Genomic DNA, 25440 nt, shown 5'->3' on the forward strand with positions numbered 1-25440 from the left:
TTTTTCTCCCTCGATTTTTTTTCTGCCATAACAGTAACCTTTATTGAATATTTACTCTGTGTGGGCCCTGTTACAAGTAGCCACCTTTATTAATTCCTTGAATCCTTATAGAGTGGTTCTCAAAGTGAGGTCCCTGGACAATCGGTATGAGCATCACCTGGGAACTTGTTGAAAGTGCAAGACCTCAGCAGACTCATGGCAGGTAGGCTGAGTCTCAAACTGAGGGTGGGGTCCGGCACTCTGCCTTTTAAGAGTCCTCCAGGAGATTCTGATGCAGCTAAAGTTCAAGAAAACTCACTTCGAACAATCCTGAAAGACCGGTGCTATTTGTTTTTTTTGGCCACTCTGTGAGGCATGCAGAATCTTCGTTCCCTGACCTGGGCTCAAACCTGTGCCCTCTGGAGTGGAAGCATGGACTCTTAGCCACTGGACCATCAGGTAAGTCCCTGACTGGTACTATTCTTATGCTCATTGCACAGAAGAAACTGAAGCTCAGAGAGGTTGACCTGCTCCAGGTGACATGCCCACTAAGTATCAGAGGTAGGATAGAGCCAGGCTGCCAGTCTGTCCTTGGAGCCCCCACACTGGATCCTGATGGTGCAAAGCTGCTTGGGAATTCCAGGTCACGTCGGTGTCTGTGGCCCCAGAAAATGGGTCGTATGCCCCTCCTACCGCCGCGGGATCTAAGTATAACAGGAGGCTCTCACTGCTCCCAGGGCCCTGCAAGGACAATCACAGCCATTTCCAACCTTTTATTGGGGCTCTGTCAGCCCCAAATAAATATAATACATTAAACCCAGAGCTGAGGGAATCGTGCACCCCAGGAGGCACCCCCACAACCCCAGACGGGCACAATAAGTTAGTGGGGGGCCTGCCAAAAGCCGGGCCAGCTCCCTGGCAGGGCAGGCGACGGTAGCTGGACTCGCACACGCTGGTCTAAAGTGCATCTCGGTTCTGTGGTCCCCGCGTCTGTGTGGCCCCTGGCCAGGCCACCGGGAGGGGTGGGCAGGAGGCTCCCGGTGTTCACACTGTGCCAGCAGTGGCCACCAAGCCTCTGTGTCTGTCTGTCCATTTAGGAGGATGGCTGTGTGTCCTCAGGAGAAGCTGTCGTCAGGCTGTGGCTGGGAGTCGAAGGGAGGGTCTGAGACGGTGATGCCTTGATGTAGCTTCTCCAGTGAGAACTTCATCTGCAGGGAGAGGTGGGCAGGGTGGGAGGTGAGTGCTGGGAGGGGTGACGCACCCCCACAACCCTGCAGCTGAGGAACTGGGCAAGGTCCAGAGAGGCCAAGGTCAGCCCGTCCTGAGAGAGGAGCCTTTCCACACCCAGTCTGACTTCTCACAGGCAGAGGATGAGATGGTTGGATGGTATCACCGACTCAATGGACATGAATTTGAGCAAACTCCGGGAGATGGTGAAGGACAGGGAAGCCTGGCATGCTGCAGTCCGTGGGGTCGCAAAGAGTCGGACACGACTGAGCGACTGAACAACAAACAACAAAGGCAGCACGTGGGAGGGGCCCAGATGGCCTGGGTTCAAGTCATTTTATGGGGTAACCTTCGGCAAGCCCCTTAACCATCCCGGGTCCCTCAGCTGAGACACTAGTCAGTAATATTCCTGCATCATAGGATTACTTCAGGGATCTCCCGGGTGTACGACTAGGACCTGGCACACGGGGTGTTGGGTGCACGTTAGCTAGCCTTACTCCCTGCCATGCGACCTTGGGAATGTCTCTGCCTCAATGTTCCTGTCTGTTACATGGCAGGGGATGGGAGGGGTGGGGTGGTAACAAGAGCATCCCCCTCAAAGGCTGGCCATGAGAAACAAATCAGTCGGTCATTTTAGCTCTTAGAACCGTCTAGCTCAATCAGTGTCTGCTGTTAGAGTTAATTTGTGGAGTCGATTCCGCACCCTTGGCAGAGGAACATAATCGGAACTGAACTCAGGACGGGAAGGCCCTGACCTCCTGTCTCTGAGCGATGGCACCCCAGCCTTGATGACCCCTCGTCCTAGTCCTGCACAGCCCTTCCCCTTCCTCCTAGCATGATTTCAGGGTGCAATGAGGCCCCTAAAGGTGGACCTCAGCATTATGGTTCAGAGTGACCAGAAAGGACTTTTAGCATCACCCAGCAACGTGGGCTATGATGCCCTTGGGCACCCAGTCAAGGCCAGACGCTCCCCAGTGCCTGGCACCTGTGCTGACCCACCACCGCATTTATTGAGCACCAGCTTTACAGGATCCCACTAATAACAGCAAACACAGGTGAGGTGTTTATGTGAGCTGGGCGCTACTCACAGGCTAACTCCTTTCTAGTTAATATTACTTTCTGGCCACAACATGTGGGACCTTAGTTCTCTGACCAGGGATCGAACCCACAGCCCCTACAGTGGAGTCCTACCCATTGGACCACCAGGGAAGTCCTGGATGCTAATTCCTTCAATCCTCCCAGCAGCCTTTGGAGTAACACTGATTATCATCCCATTCACAGAGGAGGAAGCCAAGACCCCAGCAGTTAAGTCATTGGCACAAGGTCACAGGTCAGAATTTGAACCTGGCTGTCTGAATAGACACTGCCAGCAAACTACAGTGGGTGTGTGGGGCAACCCCTCCTGGAGACAAGATCCCTAACTTTTGGAGAACCTCTTTCCCACCTTCATGTGATCCCTTAGTCACCTCACAGGCAGGAAGGGGTTCAGGGGCCAAGCCTCATCTGCCCCTGGCTTCTGTGACTGGTTGGGGGATGGGCACATGACCCAGTAGCCAGTGAGAATGAGCTCCTTCCTTTGGCTGCTACCTTGGAGCTGCAGGTACCATCTCGGTCAACCTGGGATGCCCCCGAAACAAAGCCAGCCCTGGGGGTGGGCAAAGTCAACAGAAGGTAAGAGAGACTGATTCTTATTACTATTGGGTGGCTGCATCCAGCCATGCCTGAAGTCAGACATCCTGGACTTCTTCCCCAGGATGAGAAGCAATAAATTCTATCTTCCATCTCACTGATTTCTCTAGCAACCCTGGGAGGTGAGGACTACGAATGGATTCCTCATTTTACACGGGAGGAAAGCGAGGCCCGGATGCATCATGCTGCATCTCGGGACATGACTGCAGGACCCCGCAGCCCAGGCCGCACCTCGTCCAGGAGCTCCACGGAAGCCCGCAGGATCTGCCTCCACTTGTGCACCTCGACGCTGTGGAACTGCTTCTGCAGGGCCAGGATCTCCGCCCACTCTGTGGCCGTCTGGGGGAACTTACTGTGGGGAAGACAGGGCCCGAGTGGGGTCTTGGCCTCCCCTACACCTGCCCAGCTCCCAACCCCCTGGGGCTAACCCACTCACCCCTTGGCCAGGGCCAGACTGTGCCAGGACTCAAAAGTGTGAGCTGTCCTCTCCAGGGACCAGAGGCGGTAAAAGAGGAGGACGTTGAGGGCAATGAGGACGATGAGGCTGGGGAGATGAGGTCAGAGGTCAGGGGTCAGGATACCAATGCTCCCACAAGTTGGGGGGCACCCACTCGACCATGCCTTGAAGGGGCACCATGACTAGCCCTCTTTCCAGAGGAGGAAACCAAGACTCAGACAGGGTGAGTGACATGCCTGGGGTCACACAAGCCAAAGCCAGGGTTCAAACCCAGGCTGGTCTGACACCCGAGTTCTTAACTGTCGCTCTGGTCACCTCGCTGGAGGAGCCAGGGGCACGGAGTGAGGAGAAGGGGTTGCAGTGGGGGGGCGAGACACAGGGGAAGGGAGGGCAGGACACAGGACCCTACCTCACACAGATCCTGAGAAGGCAGAGAGAGGGGGAGACAAAGAAATAAGAGCTGCCCAGCCTGTCCTGGCCACCCCTTGACCCCCAACCCCAGCAGCCCCAGGCTGAGCACACCACACAGTCCCATGGACCGCTGTTACTGGCCAACTGAGGCCAGAGGCTGAGCACGAGGCTGACCTCTCACTGCCCATGGTCTGGTGGGAGCATGGATCTCATTTCCATCTTCTCAGAGCGCCCTGCTCCCAGCCCAGGCCCCTGTGCATCTGTGTCCCCCCAGGCCAGCATACCCCCAGCCCAGGCCTCCATGCAGGTGGGTCCCCCAGCCCAGGCCTCCGTGCAGGTGGGTCCCCCAGCCCAGGCCTCCGTGCAGGTGGGTCCCCCAGCCCAGGCCTCTGTGCAGGTGGGTCCTCCAGCCTAAACCCACTGTGGGGGCAGGTGGTCTCAGCTCAGAGTCCTCTGCTTTCCCGAGATGCCTTCCCCAGTGACCCACACTGTCCAGCCTGGAGGAAGCCTTCCTCGGCCTCCCACGGCTTCCCTGTCGCCCCCGCCCATTCCCTCCATCACAACCCCATCCCTCTGGTCTGCTGCCAGACCTGTCTCGCCCCAGGACTGCTGGTCACTACTGTGTCCCTCGTGACACACAGCTCAGGGCTGAGCACAGAAAACCTGAAACCTCCATGGGTAAACCTCTCCTGGCTCACCTAATTCCACCACCCCTGGGAGCCTGCTCCTCCAGCTCCCTGGGCGAGGCCATGCCCTCTCTGACCACTGCCCCTAGAGTCCCAGGGTTTCCCTCTCCCTGCAGGGACGACCTCTCCACAACAAACTGAGCGATACAAGCTGAGGAGCCCTCCTGGGCGCATCCTAAACATCGCTTCCTTTAACTTTTGCTGTGGGGTGAGCCCATGCTCCCACGTAAGCAGAGGCCCAGAGAGGCCAAGCACTGGCCCAGGGTTGCACAGCCAAGGTGCAGATCCAGGCCTGTCTGGCCCCTCAAGCCCGGTCCCCTTACTCACACAATGCTGATGAGAACCAGGGCGCTGGGGGTGCCCGCCCCCGGGACCTGGTCCACAGATGGTTCCGAGAAGCGGGAGCTGAGGGAGCCTGTGGGGGAGCAACTCCAAGTCAGATGGACTCATCTCTACTCACCCGACCCAGACCCCCAGCTCCTCCCTGGCCCCAGCCAGGCCTGACGGAACCCACCCGAGGTGTGCATGCCAGTCCGGGCACAGGGGTCAGGGTCCGGGTGTGGGGGCCCGTCACCGTGAGCCCGCCAGCTCAGAGGCCGCTTCCGCCGGCGCAGGCCAGACAGCAAGCCCCGCGCATCCTTCCCGCCTTCCTCCAGGGACAGCTTCTCGGCCTTGGCGAGCTCTCGCTCTGCGGACACAGGAGAGGGCTCTGCACGTCCGCCCCGGCCCGGCCCTGACCCCAGCTGCAGCCCGGCCAGGCCCCTGTCCCCTACCCAGGTGGTGGAAGTAATCTTCGATGCCACTCCACGAGTTCTTCTCAATGAGGGACTTCACGAGGCTCCAGGGCTGCTTCCGGTAGCGGATCTCGGAGGACACTCTGGGGAGCAGGGCCAGGGGAGGGGGTCAGGGGCTGACTGCAGCCTTGCTATCCCATTCCCCAGGGGGGTGCGTGCCCTCTTTTAATTCAGAGAGGGCCCCGTGTCACCCACACACAAAACAGACACACACCCCCCATCAAGGGTTCCCTGTGATCTCCACACAACACCCCACTCAGCCCGCAGCCCCTTCTCTGTCCACACCCGCAGTCATGGCAGGTTTCCCACCTTCAGTGCTGCCCCAGCAATGCCCACTCAGACTGCCATCCTAGCCCGCACTTCACCCTTGAACGCCTTCCACCCTGCGGCTGGGTCCGTCTCCATGCGGGGGTGTGAGAGACACCTCAGCATGTCCCAAGCTGAGCTCCCGGTCTTCCCCTAAACCCTGCCCGCCTTCCCCTCCTGGTCAGTGGCGATTCCGCCCTTCTGGTGGCCCAGGTCAACCACCTCGGGGTGTTCCTGACGTCTCCTCATCTGCCAGGGTGGCAACCAGCATTCTGCGGCTGACTCGAGCCTGGGAGAATGGGGCGTGGGGGGGGCCCTGGGACCACCCGGGTGTCAGGTGGCAGGGCCAGGGAGCGGCTCACCGGAGGCGGGCCTTGTTCCGGGCAAGGCCCAGGATGCAGTAGCGGTGGGCAGTGTAGAAGTAGTCTTGGTAAGGGATGCCCTGCGTCAGCACCTCGGAGTCCACCACACACCCTCCCGCCTGGGGGCCGCGCCGGAACAGCGTCTAAAGGGTCAAGGGGGGAGCCAGGGGTCAGTGCCATCCGCCCTACCCCGACGCTCGGCCCCCCGCCCGCCGGCCCCCCTGCCCGGCACACCTGTGTCTCTACCACAGAGGCGCTCTTGGGCCCCAGCGGGTTGCTGATAGGAATGGTGTAGGTCAGCACTCGACGCTGATGGCACTTGCTGTCCCCGCTCCAGGGGCTCAAGGTCACATCTAGGGGGTGGAGGGGCGGAGTGAAGACACCACTCTCCAGTCGTCTGCCCTCGGGCAGTAGGAGACCCAGCCTTCTGGGGAAGGTTCCAATTCTCTGGAGACTGGCTCCTAAACCCGCACCTCCTCCCTGCCCCCACCCTAGTGTCTGCCCCGTCTTCCTTCCAGACGCCTAAAACTTTAGATGCTGATGATCCTTGGAGCCAGGACCTCTCTCCTGCTCACACTTCTCAGCCCTCCTAGGCCACTGCATCCACTCTGCAGCCTTAGTATTCATGCTGCCAGTCCTGGTTTCTCCCCTGAGCCTGAGACCTAGGGTCCTGTGACCTCTTGAACACCCCCCCTTGGAAGTCCTCAGGACCATGCACACCCACTGGCCTCCCCAACCTCTCAAACATGACCCTCTTCACTGGGCTCCACCGTCCTCCAGGCTCCCTGCAGAGCCTTGGGCCTCATCCTGGACACTATTCACTGACTCCCTGAGCACTGTCCTAGTTCATCCCATCCTTGCCGTTCCAGGGCACCTCTCCAGCCTTCCCCTGAGGTTCTGGCCTCCATCTGCAGCTCTGGTCCAGGGGGAGCTTCTAACAGCCAAGGCTGATCCTGTCCCTCCCTACAACACTCTATGGCTCCCTAGTACGGCTGGACAGAGTCTGAGCTTCTCAGTCTGATGTGCCACTCTCTCCAGAAAATAAGCATAGTTTGGGGGGGATTTGAGTGCTCCCAATGTAAGGTGCAGTCTTACCCACTCTGCAGAGGATGCTGCATGGTTCTTTTTCATCAATCAAGAAAAAAGACACAGGCCCCCTCCCCTACCTGAACCTCTTTCGTAGCCTCCCGAGCTCCCTGCTGGTCTCCTGGTCAGCCCTTCTGCCTCCCCTGGTGCTGTGGCTTCCCCCCTCCATACCTGGCCATGGGGGCCCAACCCCAAGGGCCTTCTCCCAGTGCCTGCCTCCAGCTTCAGGACCTTTGCAGGTACCCTGCTGGCCTCCCGGGCTTCCTCTCTCTCACCCCCTCCCACTTCCCTAGGAAAGTTCCTCCTTCAGGCCTTAGTCGCAATTCACATCCTTCCAGCATCCTTTCCTGATATCCCCTAGATCACAGCCACCCCTCTGATACACATGCTTATCTGTGTCAGTATCTCTTCACTGCTGTCCCCATTGGACTTGAGTTCATCGGTCCTGGGCTCTGCACCAGCCTGACAGAGTGGTCTTTAATTCATATTTATTAAATGGCTTCCTATTTCCTGCTGTTCTAGGCACTTCCCCAGTACTGACTCATTTAGTTCTCATAAGAACCTGACAAGGCAGGTATAGCATCACATCCGCCCCACATAGAAGAAACCGAGGCACAGAGGAGGTCCGCCCCTGGCCCAAGGCCACTCAGCTGGTAAGAGGTGGAGCCCCTCTGGTCTCACAATCGCTGCTTTTCATTCCTCGACCCACCGCACCCAATTTGCATGGCAGTTCCTGCTGGTCTCCTGGCCTGCTCCTCCCCACGCCCTCCCCGTACCCCACCCACCTCAGCCCCTGACCTGTGAACTTGCACTGCTGCAGGAAGTCCTGCAGGAAGGGCGAGTCTGAGAAGAGCATCTGCTGGAGCCGCTCGGCACCCACATGGAAGACGGAGTTGATGAGGAGACGGCCGGAGAGGTCAGGCAGCAGGGCCGCTAGGTCGGCTGGGCGACAGAGGAGGATGGTGCATGGGGCTGCCTGCGCTCCTCGGGTTCCCTCTGGGGGTGCCGCTCCTGCCCACTCCCAGGCCTTGTGGGGTGGCCGGGCAGCCCCGTCCTCCTGGACCAGAGGGGACGCTGACACGGAGTGCCTCAGCCCCCTCCACCACAGGATGGCTTTAGGGTGGGTGTGCGCCCCAAGCCAGACAGTCAGAGCCATCACTGTGGGTTCAAGGTGGAACACACATCTAGGCCCACATACTTGCAGTCCCAGTGACGACAGGGCTGGACCTGTCATAAGCCCACCTTCAAGCTCATAACCTTGAGCCTTTGGCCACGGTGATTGGTTCAGGGTGTGTGTGTGTGCGTGTGTGTGGGCATGCACAAGGGTGTTTGATCCAGGCCAAGCCATCAGCCACAGTGATGGGACTCGGGTGGGGATGGGGGTGGGGGTGGGGGTGTGCATGTATGTGTGTTCCAGGCCAGCCACAGTGATTGGTTCAGGGTTTGTGTATGTGTGCATATGTGTGTGTGACCCAGGCCAGGCCACTAGCCACAGTGGTGGGCTCAGGGATAGGCCAGCTCTCCAATCAGAGCCAACCCTAGAGCTTGGTGCAGTCGCTGGGAAGAGCAGGCTTCCTTTCCACTAGGCTTGTCTGGGGCAGGGCTGGAGCTCTCTCTGCCCCTACAAGAATAGAAGCTACCTGAGAATGAGTTGGCATGGAGAAAATGGAAATGCTGCTGCTGCTGATGGAAGTAAGCCAATACTTAGCGACTGGCCCAAGCATTCTACATGTATTAAGCCATTTAATTCTCTTCATGACAACCCTATGAAGTAGGCATTATTACTGCCAACCCGTTTTTCAGATAAGGAAAATGAAGCTCAGAGGTTGAATAATTTGCCCACGTCACACAGCTAGGAAGTGGCATGGCCAGGATTTGAGCCCCAGCCATCTGGCTTCAGGTTCTATGCTCCTATCCACCTTGCTAAGCCGCCTTCAAAGCAAAGCTAAATATGGCCAGATTTCTAACAAGAACACGTGAATGCCTTATCTGCCCGTGCTGTGGATTTTTCAGTCCTGTGAGCCAGCAACTCCCTTGGTCAGCCTGTCTGAGTAAAGTCTGTCTCGTGTAGCCAAAGCAAACGAGTCAGGCCACCTGCCTCACCTTCCTCCCCCGTGGACGAGGAGGAGTTACTCGTGTCTGTCAACAGCTCCTCACTGGGCAGCAGATCCAAGGGACCCAAGGAGGCGGGCCCGTCAGGTGGGGTGGGCTCTGCGCTCGGGGGTTCAGCCACCGGGGTCACCGTCTGGCTGGAGGAGGCGTCTGGCTGTCTGTCTGTCTGCTCCTCCTTGTCCTCCTCTGCCTGCAGAGAAAAGCTTAAGCCAAGCTTGTCCCTTGGGTGCCCACATCCACCAGAAGGCTTCGAGACTGTAGGAAAACCAACGCTGGGGAGGTTGTGTGTACCGAGGGCTCATAGCTGAGTGGCGAGGGGCGCTGGGGCCACCTGAAGGAGGACTCCTCTCAGCCTCTCAGTCAGGCGTGTCTTGGATGCCTGGGCTGTAAGCTTTCTTATGCCTGTCTTGTCCATGCCTCATATGACTGCACCCCACCTCATCCATCCATCCATCCATCCATCCCTCTCTTGGCTCTTCTGTCTCTCTCCCTTTCCATCTATCTACCTGCCCCACCTCTGTCTCTCTCTTCCCCTACCTGTGCTTATTTTCCCACGCCCATCTTCCCAGCTCCATCCCATTCCTCCATCCATCCACTCGCTTCCGCCTCCAGCCACCTCCTCTCTGTCCATTCCCTGCTGGTGCCCTCAATCTGTTAGTCGGTTCCTCTCCTCAGCCCCACCCAGCACCCTCCTCTCTCCTCTACCCGCCTGCTCACCCCATGGTCTGCATCACTGCTGGCCCGGGACAGGTTGGGGGTGATGCGGCCACGGCGTGAACCTGCAGGGCTCGGCTCCTGGCTGTGGTCAGCTGCCCCCGAGGGGGTGATGTCGCTCAGGGCGATTACGTCGCCCACATCCTTGGGGCTCCTGCGGAGAAAGAGAGGGAGTGAGACCATTGTGATCTTTGAGATCCCACACACCCTCCTGGTCTCCCAAAATTTTGTACACCCACCTCGGTCCACCCAGGATTCCAGGAGCTATGGACACCGTCCCTTGTGTCTCCTCCCAACCCCCCGGAACCAGCCAGCAACCACCGACTCACCCTAGGCCATTCAGCTGCAAGGGGCAGACATAGTCCTCATCCTCGCTGGTGAGGCCCAGCTCTGAGCCGTAGCACTGATGCACCAGGTGCCAGAGCTCGCGGGGACTCAGCGTCTGGAGAGGCAGGACATTGGGTTGGGCTCCACTTTACAGCCAGAGAGCCCTTCCCTCTCACCCACACCAGCCTCAGCCTCAGCAGTTCCCCCGGTGTCCACAAGGGGGAGCATGACTTCCCATCGCAGATCTCTCTCAACCCACTGGGTAGGAGCCAGTGTACTGGAGAACTCTCCCTTAGGTCCTCACAATACTTCCACAGCTACAGGTTAAACTTCCCTGTTTTATAGAGGAGACTATGAGGCCCAGAGCGGAGAAGTTGTGCTTGAGGTCAACTCTGAGGTTCAAACCCAGCCAGATTCCAGAGCCAATGCTCTCACCTGCCGTGCGGTCCTGCCCCCAACTATCAATACTTCTCCCAGGTGTCCTCAGGAGCTACCCACAGCCAGAGTGGCTAGATGAGACTGATGAGATAGATAGTAATATTAGTAATAGTAGCAGCAGCAGCAACTGACATTCACTGAGTTGTTACAACATGCCAGGCATTTGTCTGACCTTTCACTTGTGCTAACTCAACAAGTCTTCAAAACAATTCTGTCAAGTAGGTGCTAATATTATCGTCATTTTAAGATAACGACAATGAGGCACAAAGGTGAATGTGTGTGTGTTCAGTCATGTCTGACTCTTTGCCACCCCATGGACTGTAGCCCGCCAGGCTCCTCTGTCCATGGGATTCTCCAGGCAAGAAAACTGGAGTGGGCTGCCATTTCTGACTCCAGGGGATCTTCCTGACCCACGGATTGAACCCACATCTCTTTCATCTCCTGCATTGGCAGGCGGGTTCTTTAGCACTGGAGCCACCTGGGAAGCCCCACAGAGGTGGTGTAACATCATTCAATTAGGAAGTGGTGGTACTGAGGTGATCCCAGAGTGTTGGTCCAGCCCTGGAGCTAACCACTGGACTGCACTGCCTCCCAAGAGGTGACATGATGGAGCACTTATTCTGGGGCCAGCTCAGGTGCTACAAGGAAGGAATGGTCCCCATCTGATGGATGGGGTTCAGTGACTTGCACTCAGTAATAGGACTGAACTCCATCCCCAGCAGTCTGGCTGCCCTCAGCCTCCCTGAAGACTTGATGCTGCCCTGTCCCTCCCTCAGGCTCCTGCTCCAGGACTCTTGCCCCTGAGGATGGCCACAGCTGCAGCCCCCTTGGAGGACAGGATGTGAGTGAGCCCTGCTAGAGGAGTGTGTTTGGGCCTTCTGAGGTGTTGCATGCCAGCAGTAGCAGACCCCAACATCTATCCACCCTCCCTTCCTGCCAGCAGGACCCTGATATGTCTGAGGTGAAAATCTTTCCCAGCCCCAGCAAATTAAAACTGGCTTATAGCAATTCATTTTTTCATTTGCCATATAACCCATATATCTCTGCAACCAAAGGTGATCATGTGACCAAGTTTTAGCCCTAGAAATGTACGGAAAAGTCTGCTGAAAGAAGCTTTCCCTTCCTGATAAAGGAATGCCCACTTTCCATCCATCCCTTTCTTCCTTCACATTTGGCATAGTTAAGTGAAGGCATGACATCTGGAGCTATAGCAGCCATATTGCAACCATGAGGCAATAAGCATGTGGACAAAACATCAACAGCAGAAGGATGATGGTATGAAATAATGGATAAGAGTTTGGGTCCTGAATGACACAGGGAGCTTCCAACCACTCCCCCCTCCCGGGATTGCCTACCTCCAGATCTCTTGTTACATGAGCATCAGTGTGAGTAAATGGACTCCAGAACCTGACTACAATGGGTCAGAACCCCACTCAGCCACAGAAAAGCATATGTGACCATGGGCAAGGCTTTCCCTCTGTGCCTCCTTGGTGAAATAAAGATAACCATATTGCCTTGAAGGGTGGCTGTGATGATTAATTAAGTTACTTCATGGAAAGCTCAGAACAGTTCCTGGCACCCAGTAGCTCTGTTAAGTGTTAGCTATTATTATTACTATCTGAAGTACTTCAGCATCTGTTTGCTTAAACCATTGTCTGGTGGGGTTTTTAGCTGCTTGCTGCCAAACTCATGCTACATAAACTCATTCAACCATAATGGGCATTCCAGAGTTGGCCCATAATAGACTATCAGAATGTAATAAATGTCTGAAATCCCTTACTCAAAATCTTTGGGGGTAAAATTTGATTCAAAATTAAGAAATTGGGGGATATAAGAAACATTTTACAGTGCCTATACTGTAATACCCAAAATATCTGTATTATATTAGTATCCAGTAAGTGCAGAGTCTACCAGAGGTTCTCAAAGTGTGGTCTGATTTCTGGGTGTCCCCTAGACCCTTTTAGGGAATCCATGAAGGAAAAATTATTTCCATTAAGTATGATTAAGTGTTAGTAGCATAAGATATTAGATATTACTCGCCTTTTTCACTTTTATTCTTTTATGAGTATACAATTGGGTTTCCCCAGATACTGTGATATTATCATTGTTCTGGTGGCTAATCCACGTGTATTTGTGTATCTTATGTTTAAAAATCTCCCAGTTTCAATTTCTAATCCAGTATATATTGACGGACATACTGCACTTAAACAAAACCTCCTTGGAGTCTATAATTAAAGAGTGTAAAGGGTTCTTGAAACTCTGGTTTGAGAATCACTGGTATATTCTAAACTGGATACTATAATTTTATGTTGAATCACAGTTATATTTAAGATTGACCCCAGTCATACACATATTTTGTGGCCCATTAACTGAGATAAATACAGACCTGTGTTATGGAAGAAGCACACAGGGTGTTTTAAGTTTAAATTAATTAAAACTGAAATTAAACTCAAAATGCAGTTCTTCAATCACACTAGCCAAGAGTTCAACAGGCGTGTGTGGTCAGTGGCTGCCATATCAGACAGTATAGCACCAGGTTCTGTTAGACGGTGCTGACAGGGCCTGTATATCTCCATGTTAGCTCAAGTCAGGTTTTGTTGCCAAACATACCCAAAATCTCCCCATTTTCAGAGCTTTTTTTTTTGGCCATGCAGTATATGGGATCTTAGTTCCCTGATTAGGGATTGAACCCATGTTCCCTGCATTAGAAGCTCAGAGTCTTAACCACTGGACCACCAGGGACGTCCCTTCAGAGCATTTCCGATTTGCAGGTGGTTACTAAGGGGCCGTGGGTATGCATTTCTTGTGGGCGAGCTGTGGCACTGGAGCCCTGGAGGCCCTCTGGGCAGTGAGGGGTGGCCTGTGGAGAAGCTGCAGGTGTGTTGGACCTGCTGCCTGTGGAGAAGAGCTGGAGGGGTCCCCCGAGTCCTAGCATCCCTGGCTCCATGGTCCCCCCCACTGCCCGCCCTCTAGCCCCCTTGTCCAGGACTCGCCCAGACCCACCTTTTCAAGCAGTGCGTTCTGCCAGAGGCGGAAGATGAGGAGGAAGCAGCGATCTCGGGCCCCAAAGGAGGTGAAGAAATGCTGCAGCAGAGAGAAGGGTGTGAGTGGTGGGGGAGAGACCAGGCCAGAGGGAGGAGGAAGCATCACCTATGCACACTGTGTTCCCAGCTCCCCAGCCCAATGTATCTATTTAGTCATCCCCTCGTTCGCCCCACAGAAAGTCGGTTCTGTGCCCAGCCCAGCGATGGAAAACTCTGGAGTCCCGGTGATGAGGAGATGGCCCCTAGCCCTGCCCCGGGATTCACAGTCCAGGGCTGGAGACAGCGTCAGCCCAGAGTGGCTGGGCTGCTCAGGGGAAGCCCAGGGCACATATCCAGTCTCCTATGTCCACTTAGGAATGGCAAACAGATCCCCTTTTGGCCGAGAAAACACAAAGAGAAGTCTGCTGTGAAGCCTTCCCTCCCTATTTCTTTCTCTTGTCTGGGCCACTGGTATGAGGCAGCCATCTTGGACCATGAGGCAACAATCATGATAGACGGAGCATCAGGGAAGGCTTCCTGGTGGAAAAGGCCTCTGAACTGATAGAATTTTTCTATTAAGACTATCCCTGAGCAGCTGTGTGAGGGGAGACTGCAGGGCCTGAGTCAGGGGCAGGTGCATGGGTCCAGGCTAGAGACAATGGGAACCCAGGCTGGGCTGGAGAGTAAAGAGAATGAGTATTCCCTGCAAGAAGTTGGGTGCAGAGTGAACAGGGCTCTGGGTGGCGGGGAGGAGAGAGGAGTCAGTGAAGACTGGGAACCCGGGGGCCTCTGTTTGCCGCTCCTCTTGCTTACCTTCTCGTTCTCCGTGCAGATCTGGATGGCGTTGGGGATCAGCTTGGCCGTCTTTTCCTTCTTCAGACACGTCACTTCCTTCAACTGGATGGAGATCTGAGGATGAAAGGTGGGTCAGAAGGGGCCAGGCTGCTGCCTGCCCCGAGGCCCCTCTGCATTCCGGATGGGTCGGCTCACGGTTGTCTCCCAGCGGAAGATGTTGCTGTAGAAGCAGATCCAGTTCTCGGAGAGATAGAGGCGGCCCTGGAGGAGGATCTCGCGCTGCAAGGCACAGGAGTAATCTGAGGCGGCCAAGAGGAGAGATGGGCAGACACCCGAGTCACAGGCTGGCCTGGCCCGGCCGGTGCACGCGGGGAGGGTCAGGAGGGCAGAGATGGGGGCTCAGGGTCTGGCTGAGGCGGGGAGGGATGATGATTTACCCACAATGAGGCGTTCTGCTTCAGGGAGTTTGCTGAACAGTTTCCGGAAGTCCTCGTTCCGCTGTTTGTACGTGGGGCTCAGCATCTGGGGGATGTTTGGGAGGTAAGAACCAGGACAGAGTTTCACACCCCTAAAGTTCAGCCCCCCAAAGTTCCAAGCACCCTTCAGTCTCAGCCCGGGACAGCCTCTCTGAGGCTTCAGTGTCTAACTCACTTCTAGCTCCCATGCCCATAACACAAGAGTAATCATGATGAGAGCCATTTTCTGATTGCTACAGAAGCCAGGCACTGTATCAGGTACCCACCAGCATCACTGACTCTTGGGGAATGTTCCCTGCAGTCTAATGAGGTGGGTACTGTTTCTCAAGGAGAGAGCAGCCCAGAGAGGTTAGGCAACTCACTCAACGTCACAGAGCATGTAAGTAGCAGCACGGGATGAGACCCCCCTCCCAGGTCTGCTGACCTCAGCGCCCACTCTCTGACAGCAGCAGCCAGCGGCCCCTGGACTCAGTACCTGTCCTTCTCCCTCTCATCCCTCCATCAAGGCCCCCTTCCCAGATACTTACACTGTACCAGCTCTGCATCTTCTGCAAGAGAAAGGAAAGGAGTCAGACGGAGCCTCTGGATCCCCGTCCTCCCACCCTGCCCCCACCCCACCTGAGCTGGCACCAACCTTGCTGTTGCGGATGAAGTTCCGGCTGCCCAGGCTCTGGATGCTGGGTGTCCCGGGCACCCCACCCTTCTCTGAGGAGCTATCCGACCCCTTCTCCACCATGGTGCCCGGTTCCGGCTCAGGCGGGGGTCGGCTTGGGGGCAAGAGCTGCAGGCGCTTACGGAGGGATGGAGAGCTGCTTGGCGTGCTCCGGCCAGAGTGAGGGGTTGTGCTGGGGGGAGAGGAAGAGGGTTCTTATGGGGGGGGGAGCTGGGGGATGGCAATGGGCCTGTTTGGGGGGCCCCCTTCAGCCCACTGATTCTCACCCACCCACCCTGTTTCACCTCCTTGCAGAATGATCCAGAGCAGGCCCCCCAGCTCCCTGTCCTCGGTAAGTTCATCTGTAACCCAGGGGTAAGAAACACATGTCGTCTTCTTGTTTGGAGGGTTAAACAAGTCCATACGTGTAAAGGGCTTCTAACAGAGCCTGGCAAAAAGTGAGCTCTCAGTCACGCCTGTTATTTTTCAAACTAAATTATTCATACATTCATATAATAAATATTTATTCAACAAATACTTTCCACTCAGTTGCCTGAGCTAAAAACCTAAGCTGCTTTTCCTTTCCTACTTACTCTTCATTTTTAATCTGTTAGCAGGTTTCCCTGCTCCAGCTCTAAGATCTATTTCCATTATTTTTATGTTGCCTACTTCCTCCTGCACCAGGACCCTGGCCCAGCCTCCAGGCTCTCCCTCCTGGACATCTCAGCAGCCTCCTCCCCAGTTAGGTCAGGGCCCCCCCTGTCTAAGCTCTCCCCACCGCTGCACTTCACTCCAGGGGAAGGCAAGGTCCTCACCCCATCCCCTGCTCAGGGCTCACTTCTCCAAGACACCTCCCCTTGCCTCTCCATGTAAAGAACACTCCTCCCAAGCCCCTTCCCTCTGCATCGTTCTCATCACTTCTCCCGCCCTTCTGTATTTTCTCATTTCAAATCCTCCCACACCAGCAGGTACACTTCACAGGGGGAGGGGTTTCGTCCCTGGGTACACCCCCCTGCCCAGAAGGAGGCCTGGCATACAGCAGGTGCTCCGCAAGCTTCTGCCCTTGTGGACTGAATGAGTGATTCAGTCCACCTACCCCCACCTACCCCACCCCCAAACTTGGACTCCACCAAGTGTATGACTTGCCTGACACTTGGCAGCCTGAGACCACTGCAGATCTCAGTTGAGCCACTTCGCTGTGTGACCTTGGGCAAGTGTCTAAACCTTTCTGGGCCTCGGTTTCTTCTTGAGTATAATGAGGCTAATAGCAACATCTACCTCACAGTGGTCTGGAGGAGGATATATATACATAAAGCCCACCACCTGGAAGGCACCCTCGAAGGCACCTTTATTAAGAATTGTCAGACTGAAATGGAGCACACAGTCCTGCTGTCAACGCAGTCCATTTGCTGCCAAAGTGCCATGTTGACTCCAACAGGTACCGCACAAACACCTCAGCCTAACCCAATTGACCCCAACTCCAGCCATTCACTGTCTGAGTGCACATCGAGCCCCTGCCCTGCAGCAGGCACTGGGGACACAGAAGGGGGCACGACAGATGCACCACCTGCCTGCAGGGACCTGGCATTCTGACTGGGGAACAGGGATGATCAATAAGGCAACAGGTAAATAAGGATGACAACCTCAGACACTGGTCAGTGCTACCAAGCAGCGCTGCTCACAGAAGTGCCCAGAAGTGGTTAGAAATGCAGAGTCGGGAACCCACTGCAGACCTCCTGAATCAGGAAGCGGGGGTGGGGCCCAGGAGACTCTAATGCAAGTTTAAGTTGGAGGACCCCAGAGATAAAGGAGGACTAAGTTGGTGGGGGCGGGGCGGTGTTCAGGGCACACTTGAGCTGAGCCCCAAGGACAAGGATCTGGCAAAAGGCCGGGGAAGGCTGTTTCAGGGGCGGGAACAGTGAGTTCCCGAACAGGACTGAGCTTGGCAAGGCTGAGGAGGAGTGAGGTGGCCAAGGGGTGCTGGGGAAGGAGGATGGGAGGCCCCAGGCCCACCCACACGCCCTGTGGGCCCTGGGCAAGGAGTCTGGGCTTCACCCTGAGGGCCTTTGTGGACTGGGGGAAGGGTTTGAAGGAGGAGTGATCACATCCCTCCCGTTGCCTCATCTTCCTGCCTCTCCAGCCTGAAATGATCCCCTGGAGAAGAAAATGGCTATCCACTCCAGTATTCTTGCCTGGAGAATCCCATGGACAGAGGAGCCTGGCGGGCTGGAGTCCACGGGGTCGCAAGGAGTCAGACATGACTGAAGTGACTGAAAACAGACCTCCACCCCTCCTACGCCCCTGCAGCCGCAGGTCTGGGGAGGGTGCCTGCAGACAGGTCCAGCACACGCAGCCAGGTCACGGCCTGCGCCCCCAGATCTTGCTCTTGGCAGGACAAAGAGGAAGTGCTGACACCCTGCGGCTGCCCCACCAGGCAGGATGCAGCGGTGGAGGGGAGGGGCCCCGCCATGGTGACACGGCTGGACGGACTTGGAAGAGAATGGGGTTCTGTCACTGCAGACACCTCACCTCCGGCCTCCTGGCCTGAACGGGCCAACAGCTCCCTATGGGCAGAGTGGGGCAGAGGCGTTTTGTGCACGGGTGTGCACAAAAGGGAACCTCCACGTGGGTCACACATAGCCAGGGTCCCAGGCAAACTGCAGTTCCCCACAGTTCTAAGACATCTCCCTCACCCCTCACCCCCACACACTCAGCAGTAATATCACAGGTATATTACAGCCACACACAAAGCCCCAGAAGTCACACACACACCTGCATACAGAAACAGAAAAGTCCCGGGCACGTTCACACATACAGCTCCAGGGAAGTTTCGGAGGAGACTTGAAAGTAACATCTCCACAGTGACAGAGAGGGCCACACAGTGAAAGAACAGTCCCAGAGGCCCCCAGCTAACACGTGCACCACCCAGGTAAATTAAGTCCAGGCTCAGCTCAGGTCTCATGGCACTCCCCATGAGAAGTGCCGTGGGGAACGGAAGACAGAGCGAAGACCTGCTCTTAACGTGGCACGAGACGGACGTGGCAAATGCTGTTGCCGGGTGACTGAGGGCCCTACACACACACAGCTGTGAAGGACTCAGGAACTGCGCAGCCCCAAGAGGCTGTGGACACCCCTTGACAACACAGTGGCCAGGGACTGAATTTTAAATCATGCGTGGGACATGTCTTATACACAGGAGAACTTTTACAATAATGTCAGCTATTATTATTGCTCCGGATTGTCAAGGGTACACCCCAAGGTCTCGAGAGGGAGGGTCCCAGGCTCACTAAGAGCCACAAGGGGTCTCTCTCTCGTATTCGTCACACACCCTTCACACACACAAAGCCCCAGAGGGTCCCAGCTGCTCACATGGAAGCCAGGGGCGTACAACAATGTCATAAAGGGACACAGGAATTTTCACACAAAGACTGAATCAGACGTAGGTTTAAGGTACAACCCCAGAGGGTTTTGGTCATACTCACCAAGGCCGGGGCCAGACAATAATGTCACACATGGACACACAGGTGACTTACATTTGCACACTATGCTAATAGGTACAGAGGTAAATTACAAGCACACACAGAGGTGAAAGGTCACAGCAGCAAACAAAGAGCCCCTGACACAGGCACACACACACACTACAAAGTCACAACTGAACACACAGGCAACTTACAGTGACACTTGGAGCCACAGATGGAATTTGAGATAATAAATTCACACACACAGGCACACGGCCAAGGAGGACCACAGCTGCTGCTGCACACTAGGAGGCTTAGACACATGTACACACACTCCAAAGTCACAACTAGACACGCGGATGTCTGATGGAAGGAGGTGCAGTACACACACACAACCACAGGAGATCACAGCCACGCACAGAAAGCCCCAGACACATACTATGATCCCAGCCAGACACACACACGGAGCTTACACCATCACATGAAGCCCCCCCCACACACACACACAGAGCCAAAGAGGATCACAGCTGCCTGCACAGCAGGAACACAGATACGCATACACACTTACAAGACATCTACAATGCATAATCTAGAATACTCTGGGCCCGGACAGGGACCAGGTCAATTCCGTGCTCACGACCCCAGAAGATCTGAGGCACGCGGTCGGCCGGCCACGTAGAAGATCCCATATGAGCAACCTCGAGACTCGACTCGAGACAGACCAGAAACGAGGGAGGGGGCCCAGACCTGGAGACGCTACTCCCGGGCCTGCCCCGGACTCACGAGCCTGGGAGCCCGGTCGGCGGGGGCTCATCTCCGCCCAGCCTTGACCGCAGGCCCGAAGACCCGGGTCAGCCCCGCGCCCACTCCTCACCTCCCAAGCAGCGGCAAAGAAGGCCCGGGGCGCTCCCGGCAGGCCGCGCTCGCAGCGCGATGAGCCCCGGACCCCCAGCCAAAGCTCCGCCAGGCTGGTGCATCGCGTCCGGGCAGTGCCGAGCAGACCCGGGGGGCTACCCCGCCGTCAGCGCCCCACCCCCGAGTGCACCCCTGGGCCCCCGAGGCCTCCCTCCTCTCCCCTCCCGCAGACCCCGGTGTACAAGCTCCTGGACTTCGGCTGCGATCGCGCCACGCTGGGCCGAGCCCGTGAAGCCCCCGCCCCAGCGAACCCCCGGACCTCCCCGCGCCCGCGCCCCCGCCCCCGCCGCGGTCCTCACTCGAACATGGATGCGGCGCGGCGGGCGCGCCCAGCCGCAGGGCAGGGCCGGGCCGGGCCGTGCGGGGCTGGGCGGTGTCGGGCGTCCCCGCCGGTCAGCCTCCTCTCCTTCTTAGGCAGCCGTACCCCCTACCCCCGCCCCCGCCGCCCTCTGCCCGCACAAAAGGCCGGGGCCGCGGGACGCCGCCGCGGCGTCAGCTCCGCTTTCCTGCCTCCGCCCCGCGCGTCACGGCACCGCCCCCCGCCCGCAGGAGGGGGCGAGAGAGGAGGGATCGGCCCTGGCGGGGAGGGGCGGCTGGGCCTCGAGGCAGAGACTCAGGTCCCCGCAGGGAGAAAGGGACCGGAGGGGAGGCGGGAAAGCAGGAGGTGAGAACTAGAGGGAGACCCCGGGAGGGACAGCGGGGACCGAGCGAGACCCCCGGGAGGAATCCGCTGCTGGAGGGAGAATTAGAGATGGAGCGACCGGGCGCAGGAGCAGGAGGAGCGAGACAGAGGTCGAGAGGGGGCGGCGGGGTCGTCAGGGCCCGGAGAGAGCAAGAGGGACGGAGAGAAACAGAGAGACTGAGGATCTAAGGAGAGAGACAGGACCGGGGAGGAGGGAAGACTGAAACGGAAAAACAGAGACAGACTCGATCAGAAACACAACTCCGCCGTGGTAACCTGGGGACAGGCCGGACGCGCTCGCCTGGTACCCAGAGAGGGGTCTTCCGCTCCAGTGAGGCCTCGGGCCGGGCGCTCTGCGTACCCCTACTCCCCACCCGGGGCGGAACCTGCGAGAGGGGGCGGGGCTGGGGATGGGAGGGAGATTCGGGGAAAAGGAGGTGTTGGGGCAGTGGGGACGCGGGGAACCGCAGCTGGCGGGAAGGAGGTGGGGCCCTAGGCCGCCTCCCTCTCCGCATCTCTGAGCAGCTTCTCTGGGGACCCTTTTCAGTGCCAGCCCCAGTCAGCCATGACGTCGAGCAAGTCACCCCAGTCCTGGGAACCCCACTAACTCTGTGGTCACGGTTTTCCCACGGGACGGGGTTGGGAGCGGGGGAGGCAGGAGTGCTCCCCTTTTATAGAAGGGGAAGCCCCGGCCTCAAAGATGGGAAGTGACTCGCCGAGGTCACTCTTGGTGGACGCAATCCTCCACTGATGCCCTAACCCACCTTTATCTCGGCAGTAGCTGCCGGGTCTCTCAGTGTCCTGGACTCCTCCCTCGAGGACACAGATATGTGCGCGGAATCTCACAGCTCCTGGCCACAGGCCCCCCAGCACAGACTTGCTCCCCACCCGTCTCCAGGACAGGCTGTTCCTACCTCTTGAAAAAAACTCCATTCCCACGGCTCTTCCACACTTACACCTCTTCCCTCCTAAAACATCCACTGACTTCTCCATTTTGGTGGGTGTGTGCTCAGTCACTCAGTCCTGTCCAATTCTTTGCAGCCCTGTAGACTGTAGCCAGACAGGCTTCTCTGTCCATGGGATTCTCCAGGCAAGAATACTGGAATGGGTAGCCATTCCTTTCTCCAGGGGATCTTCCTGACCCAGGGATCGAACCCACGACTCTTGCATCTCCTGCATTGGCAGGTAGAGGCTTTACCAATAGCTCCGCCTGGGATGCCCATTTTGGTGGGTGGAATGCCCCAAATTTCAGCCTTTCTTGATCCCTCTCTTTCTCTTTAGTCTCTCAGCAAACCCTATAGGCTCCACCTACAAAATCTATCCAGTTTAAACTCTGGCTCCCTTTTGTTCACTGCCTCTAGCTTCCGGAGCCTCCCTGCTGTTGCTCTGACTCCCCAGTTCCTGTTCCTGCCCCCAGGCCTTTGCACTCCCTTTCCCTCTGTAGGAAAGCTCAGTTCTTGAACAACTGCCTCTCAAGGTCAGATCTCAGGGTCAGATCCCAGTGAGGCCCTCCTCCCACCATCTCCCTCTGTCTCACTGTTCTCTTTCTTTGTATTTCTCTTGGCCTGTTTCTTCTTTCGAAATACTTTAAAAATTTTTAATTAGGGAATGTTTATTTCAAACAGGAAAAATACAAGAGTTATCTTGGTCCCCACCAAGCATGTAATACATGTGGACATTTTACCATTTTTGTACATTTTTCCATCCTTTTTCTGCATCAAGATGCATCCACTAACAATATATCCTGTTGTTCAAAGTCTTTTAAAAAGATACACAATTAGGCTCCTACTATCATTTTGCAACCTGTTTTTCTCCATCATCTTTATTTCTGAGATTTCTCCACGTTAATGCACAGAGCCCTACTTCATAAACTTTAACTCTTATCCAAATGTTCATTGTTGGCAAAAACCACAATGGACATTTCTGTTCAAGGCCAATGTAGTTCTTTCCTCCTATAGCCTTCAACCTCCTTGTTCCTGTCTCCTTGTGCCAGAGGTAGTGTTTCTTTGTAGAAGTTTTGTTTAAACTTTTTTTTTTGCCCATGAGCTGCAACAGGAAATACCTTTCATATTGGTCTCCAAGTACACAATTAGAAATAGAATCGGCCCTCCATATCTGCAGGTTCCACGTCCATGGATTCAACCAATCAAAGATCAAAACAGAATTTTTTTTTAAATTCTGGGAGGAATACACTTGAAACTAACACAACATTATAAATTAACTATACTTCAGTTTTTAAAAACTGGATAGATAATATTATATTAATTTCAGGTGTATAGCATAATAATTTTTGTATAAAAATTTTCCAGAACAGGAAAGCGATAAATTAGGAGTCTGGGATTTCCCTGGCGGTCCAGTTAGGACTGAGCGCTTTCACTGCCGGTGCTGGGTTCAGTCCTTGGTTGAGGAACTGAGATCCCGAAAGCCCTGTGGCTTAGCCAAAAAGAAAAAAGATAAACAGCAAGGATGTACTGTATAGCACAAGAAACTATATTCAGTATCTTACGATAAATAACCTGTAGTAGAAAATAATCTGAAAAAGAATAGATATATATATATGTATGTATAATTGAATCACTTTGTTGTACACCTGAAAGTAACACAACATTATAAGTCAACTGTGCTTCAATTTAAAAAAAAATTTTCAGAAAGCAAACTTGAGTTTGCTGGCTGGCAACTCTTTACATTGTATTTAGAGCTTCCCTGGTGGCTCAGACAGTAAAGAATCTGCCAACAATACAGGAGACGCAAGAGACACAGTTCAATCCCTTTGTTGGGAAGATTCTCCTGGAGTAGGAAATGGCAGCCTACTCCAGAATTCTTGCCTGGAAAATTCTGTGGGCAGGGGAGCCTGGCGGGATATAGGCCGCACGGTCGCAAAGAGTTGGACACTACTGAAGCAACTGAGCATAGCACAGCACAGAAACCTGTAAGTAATCTAGAGGTAGTCTAAAGTAACAGGAGAGGGTGAGTAGGTAATATGCAAATACTACACCATTTTAGGTTAAGAGATTTGAGCATCTGCAGAGTTTATCCACAGGGGTCTTAGAATACTTGCATGGCTATGGAGGGTCTGCTATATATGTAATGTCACAAAATTGGTAGGAAACCACACTTGTTCACTACCTGCCTACATTGTGTTATTTTCTTATTCTTTTTATTTATTTTTTATACTGTGTTATGTTCAGTTCTCTCCTGATTCTATTTGGGAAAAAAAAGTGTTCACTGCAGAGTACTACATTGGTTTCATGGCCCTTAAATGGGTCATGACCCAAAGTTTGAAAAACACCAGTTGGTTAGTATTTGCCTCTGGTCTTAGTAAGCAGTGCTCAGCTGAGCACAGCTGGTTATCCCAACACATATTCCAGTTTTTATCTGCATATATTTCATAACTTCCAATCAGGCCTCTGTGGGGCTAAAGCCACATTCTAACTGACCTTCAATCCGCCACCAGGACAGTACCAGCCACAGGGAACCCACCCTCGAGCTTGAGTCCTGAGAGAGAGAACCCCTTTCCCATCTCACCACCTAGGTCTGACCTGTCCTGGGGCGAACTCTCCGGGTCTGGGGTCCTTGGCAGCTGCAGGCGCTGGGGGGATGGAGTGCAAGGGGGTGACTCCCCATCGCAGGCTGGTGTTATCTGAATGGTGGGCACCTCCAGGAGCTTCCAGCACTTAGGGGCCGGGCCCTGGACCCTGCCACCCTGTGCCTCCTGGCTCAGCTCCTTGGCTGGGGGCACCCGTGAGTCCTGGGCACAGACATCCTGGGTCAGCAGGGATGCACAAGGCAGCAGGGGCAGGAACTCAGCCATGCGGATGGCTCTGCCCCCCAGCCGGGGATCTTGGACAGTGGTGTGGCCTCTGGGGGAGAAAGAAGAGGTGAAGGAGTGAAGGAGAGAGTTCCCATGCAAACCCTGCCCCTTACCACCTCCCGCTGCCCAGTGGGAGGAGGGGTCAGCTGAGCTTCAGAGCATAGCATTTGGGTCAGAGAGATCTGGGTGGGATTCCCATCTCGGCCAACATCCTGCCTGGTGACCCTGGTTCCTCTTCTGGAATCTGGAGAGCCTGATGGAGACCTCCGAGGGTGGCCAGGCAGTGTCAGGGAGCTCCGACAAGTGGAGGGCTAGCCCAGGGTCTGGCACACGGCAAGTGGTCAGTAACTCTGTTTCTGCCCCTGGACTGGGGTTTATTTTTTCTAGCATGAATGCACTGCGGTCAAGCCCTGGGTTCTCTCTACACCCACCACCCCAGCTCCCTTCCCGATACACAGGGTCAGGAAGGAGCCGGGTCTGAGAGGGCCCCAGAGGCCCAGGGGCCTGAGTAACGGCTGATTAAGGCCAGGATTTCCCTTCCCTCTTTGCTCGGCAATTGCCCCTCCCAAGACAGACAAAGGGAGGGAACGAGGCCAGTTCCTGCCATTATGACTGTGATACTGGAGGCCACATGTGTCTGGGGAGATGAGATTAGTGTCTGTCTGTCCTCACCACAGGACACGGTGAGGGCTTCTTGGCACCCCGCTGCTGAGGGGGACAGGGAAGGATGACCTGTGGGACCCAGAGAGGGTTTCCCCCGGTTTGGGAAGAACCTGACCCTTACAGGCCAGGCTGGGACCCCAGAGTCCTTCCCAGACACCCCAATGCCCCTACCTTATGGCTTCCTCCTCCTTCTGTCCTCACAGCGTGTGCTCCGGCTTCTAGGGTTGGGGCAGGTGACCAGGCCCTATTCTTTCCCCCGGGGAGTCCTGGCTGGGCCAGGGAGTCACGACCTTGTCAGGCGGAGTAGAGTGTCCAGCTGGAGTCAGGTTCCCCTCAGGCCAACTGTTCCCGGGAGAAAGGGTTGAGTGGGGGTGGGG

At 55.6% G+C, this 25440-nt stretch overlaps 1 protein-coding gene across 12 annotated transcripts; it reads right to left on the reverse strand.

Moving 5' to 3' along the window:
* Positions 1-737: 737 nt before the first annotated feature.
* GRAMD1A (GRAM domain containing 1A) lies at positions 738-25271 on the reverse strand. 12 transcript variants are annotated; one of them, XM_081516733.1, is made up of 20 exons: positions 25235-25271; positions 24129-24449; positions 15517-15727; positions 15410-15430; positions 14844-14928; positions 14602-14705; positions 14425-14520; positions 13592-13672; positions 10153-10265; positions 9827-9977; positions 9101-9299; positions 7796-7939; positions 6146-6264; positions 5912-6054; positions 5223-5326; positions 4964-5137; positions 4777-4864; positions 3332-3439; positions 3127-3247; positions 738-1187 (listed from the first exon to the last, which is right to left on the reverse strand). In XM_081516733.1, the coding sequence occupies exons 2-20, from the start codon at positions 24398-24400 to the stop codon at positions 1095-1097; spliced, it is 2427 nt and encodes an 808-aa protein (XP_081372859.1). In that variant the 5' UTR covers positions 24401-24449; positions 25235-25271; the 3' UTR covers positions 738-1094. The 12 variants fall into 12 exon arrangements, with proteins under 12 accessions (XP_081372859.1, XP_081372865.1, XP_081372863.1 ...); XM_081516739.1 differs by lacking the exons at positions 24129-24449; positions 25235-25271 and adding exons at positions 3762-3773; positions 20207-20342; XM_081516737.1 differs by lacking the exon at positions 15410-15430 and having other exon boundaries at positions 15501-15727.
* Between the last annotated feature and the right edge of the window lie 169 nt (positions 25272-25440).

Source organism: Giraffa tippelskirchi, chromosome 7 (genome assembly GCF_054371585.1).
Source record: "Giraffa tippelskirchi isolate mGirTip1 chromosome 7, T2T-mGirTip1v1.2.pri, whole genome shotgun sequence".
NCBI lineage: Eukaryota > Metazoa > Chordata > Mammalia > Artiodactyla > Giraffidae > Giraffa > Giraffa tippelskirchi.

Excerpts from the sequence above, each read along its gene's own strand:
- GRAMD1A (XM_081516733.1), bottom strand. The coding sequence starts at position 24,400 with ATGGCTGAGTTCCTGCCCCTGCTGCCTTGTGCATCCCTGCTGACCCAG. Across the intron at positions 10,266-13,591 it reads AGAACGCACTGCTTGAAAAG|ACGCTGAGTCCCCGCGAGCT; the intron begins GTGGGTCTGGGC and ends CTGCCTCTCCAG. Across the intron at positions 5,138-5,222 it reads AGATTACTTCCACCACCTGG|AGCGAGAGCTCGCCAAGGCC; the intron begins GTAGGGGACAGG and ends CTGTGTCCGCAG.